General features: G+C 35.2%; 1 protein-coding gene across 1 annotated transcript; it reads right to left on the reverse strand.

The window, feature by feature from the left end:
* Positions 1-285: 285 nt before the first annotated feature.
* On the reverse strand, positions 286-2,405 carry LOC108326918 (uncharacterized). Its single transcript, XM_017560530.2, has 4 exons — positions 1,878-2,405; positions 913-1,023; positions 704-784; positions 286-604 (listed from the first exon to the last, which is right to left on the reverse strand). Exons 1-4 carry the CDS (start codon positions 2,112-2,114, stop codon positions 530-532), a joined length of 504 nt encoding a protein of 167 aa, XP_017416019.1. The 5' UTR covers positions 2,115-2,405; the 3' UTR covers positions 286-529.
* Between the last annotated feature and the right edge of the window lie 1,091 nt (positions 2,406-3,496).

A 3,496-nucleotide genomic window follows, 5' to 3' on the forward strand; every position in this document is an offset into this window, starting at 1 on the left:
ACTGATTCATCATGATAGCTATGGTTTGAAAGAAAACCAAAATCCTTAAATATATCAAAACGAGAAGACGTTTGAAGCATAAATGGTGAAGGTTATGGAGTCGCTGTAACTTGCATTAAAACATGGCATAGCATCTGCAAAGCAATTCCATTGGAAAATATTGCTCCTAAGACAATGGAAAATGATTATTGGACTAATAATAATATGAAAACACAGCATGTCTTTGTTGGAACAAGAATTCAAATTACATGAATAAATTAAATTAAGGGAAAGAAGAAAGCAGAGTGAAGTGAAGAAGGGTAAAAAATGACAAGAAAATGCAAGTATTTAGTTACAAGCCTGCCTGTTTGTAGGGTAATATATCCCTCCCTAAATTAGCTGATTGATTATCCATGAAATGCTAGTTAACACAAACATCAACACCACAAAATTACAAACCACAAAACACCCCATACATATCAAAATATACTATGTCATCTTTAATATACCACACAAGGCTAATCAGAGTCATTAGCAGCACTTCGCTAAATCATTGCATCGAATCTACGTTCTTGCTCAGCTCCTCCAGCTTCTTCATCCTCAATCTTTCACTTTCACTCACCAACTGAACAACAACAACAATAATATCTATGTCTCATGTCTTCCAATAAACAAAATTATCATCATCTATAAATGCAAATCATTCACAAAACATCACACTGACCTCCATTAACTTGGTGATTAGCTGTACTTTTTCCCTGTTCTTTTCATTAAAAGCTTCGAGAGCGTCTTTGTATTCTTTCTCCTGAAAAAGAAATCAAAAACCAGATTTCAATGCTGTCCCCAACCAAATTTCACTTCGTATAATTGGCCACTTGGTAGCACATTATTCAACCAGTATTAGTGGTTTCTCAGAAATTTAACTGAGTTCACCTTCTTCTGGCAGGCATGACCCAGTGGCTTTAATTCTTTGTTTACGGAATCGATCCTTTTTCGAACAAGTGCAACTTCTTTCCTCATTGGATCTGCCAGGGCTTCCAGCTCCTGATATTCCCCAAATTAAACAAAGTTTGGGATTATTCAATTACACATCAATTTGCGCATAAATGACTAAATTGCAGAAGCAATAAACGAACTAATAAGTGTACCAACTTTCAGCATGAATTATTGTTGTCAGTTTGTTTATTCAATTCAAGTATTTTAAAAAAAAAATTGGTATATTGCTCAAAGAAAACAGTGGCCAAAGAAATTGTAGAAAGGAAATATATGAACTATTTTCTCATAGCCCGACACGGCTATCTGACAAGAGTATCTTCAAGGGAACAAGAAAATTCAAATTTTGAATTCTTTTCCTAGAAAAACACACCGGAAAATTAAGAAAGACATCGTTTTGGGGATGCAAATCCACTTTGTCGAGAACAAAACCACAGATCGGGCATATTCAAGAGCTCTACATGTTCTCCAAGCCTCTGTAGTTCTCCTTGTTACAACATAACTCGACTTATAACAAAAATCACCAAAAAATATGAAAATGAACAAAGCTGTTTCGACCAAGGTCTTGTTTACATGATAAATAAACCAACACAACCTCGTTAAAAATCCTATTTTTATGGAAAAAAGAAACATAATTCTCCCATGCAAGGCTGTAGCAAATTGTTGTTAAAAGGTCACAAATACTGCTCTGTTTGAGGTCCTCAATAATTTCTTTGTACCTTGGCTAGGTCAAATTATTACTATTATTAAAAAAAAAAAAGCAGGATTTTTAAGAAGGAGATAAGGGGTTGAGATGAGTAACGAAGAAAGCAAAGTAAAAGAAGGTTACCCAGTTAAGTAAAACTGAAAATTGAGAGAAAAAGGTAGTTAATTTGGAAAAGAGAGGGTGTGAGAAGGTGAGATACCTCACGAATGGTGGCAAGACGTTTGGTTTCTTCCTCAACGCGACCCAACTGAAGCTGAACCTTTTCTCTGACCTCCATCTTCTTCCTTTCAATCTCTTCCTCCTTGGCCCTGAAGGTGGAAAGAGCAGACCTGGACATCTCTTCATCTTCCTTCGACAAATGGCTGCTGAAGCTCAGACTCCCCGAATTCTGCACTACCAACTGGTTGTTGTTGTTGCTCTGTTGCTCACTCTGCATCCTGTCCAAACTCTAAACACAAACAAACCCTTCTTCTTCCTTCAAAATTTTCTCTCTGTTATCCCCTTTTTCTCTCTCTCTCTCTCTCTCTCTGGTTTCTCTTTTTCTTTTCTGCTTTCCTTTTTTGTTTTTGTGCTTTGTTGGCCTTGAAATGATGAGGTTGCAGTGGTGTGTTGCTTCCCCTGTTGCGAGTGCGCGTCTTATGTAGTAGAGTGTGTGGAATGTTATCTGGGAGGGTTGCCCTTTGTTTAAGCCCTTTCTCGCGTCAAACCTCCTCACCTTACCCCTTTTGCCTTTATGGACCAAACATTTACTTTCATTTTCTAAATTAATGCAAAATCTCCAACGTTCGTATTTGGATAACGAAAATATATCTCACCAATTTAATTTCCACAACAATCATTTTTACTTTTACAACAACCCATACCATAATTCCAATTATTCTTCTCTTTCAATTTTTACGGATATTTGTATTATTACTATTTTCTATCACATCACAGTTAATCTATTGTTAAAATTTAAAAACACCTGTCACCTTTGGTTTTTTCTTCCTTTCTAAACAAAGAATGATAATAAAATATAATTTAAGGATTGTGGGTGACCTGTTCCAACTTACCCTCTTTCGTCACAGCTTGGCCTACCCTTTTGAAACCCCAAATAAACATCACAAATAAAAATATAAAAATTAAAAAAAGATTAAAAAAAAATACAAAGATTACAAAAGCAGAAGCTGATCCGGCCCAACTGCCAGACAGTCACTCACTGTTGATAAAGATGAAGTGGCCTTGAACTTTACAGAAACAAAGATTGTTGCCTTTGCTTTGGTTTATTTCAGACAATTAATCCCTCACCTCTCCTATCTAAAATACTACTACAATAGTAGAACTCAACAACCTTGGAATTTGAGCATCAACTTCCTCCCACACGTTCTTTCTAAAAATGTCTTCAAATTTCTTCCTCAACATAAATGCACAAGTTGCTGTCAAATTATTTTTAAACCCACACTAATCTTTCCCTTCATCATGCGCTGTCACTTCCTTTTACTAATTAATAACAACATCATTCTAAACTACCTCTATTTTCAATTTCAAAACATCTAAGCCGGAACATGGCTATGCTTATGATTCTTTATTATCTATGATGACAGCCAGCATTAAAATCATTAATTTTACCCTTAAATTGTTACGATGCTAATGATAATATTTATGACATTTAATACGTTTATCATTGGTAATAAAATCCTCCGTCCTAAACCAATTTTTGTTTTAGAATGTTGAATATTCGTAACAGAAAAGATCTCTATTATTTTTCAGGTACGGTGTGAGTCAATTGAACCCAAATCATAAGCGGCACAATAATATATATGAGTGAATTTGACTTTC

Source organism: Vigna angularis, chromosome 2 (assembly GCF_016808095.1).
Source record: "Vigna angularis cultivar LongXiaoDou No.4 chromosome 2, ASM1680809v1, whole genome shotgun sequence".
NCBI classification, from domain to species: domain Eukaryota; kingdom Viridiplantae; phylum Streptophyta; class Magnoliopsida; order Fabales; family Fabaceae; genus Vigna; species Vigna angularis.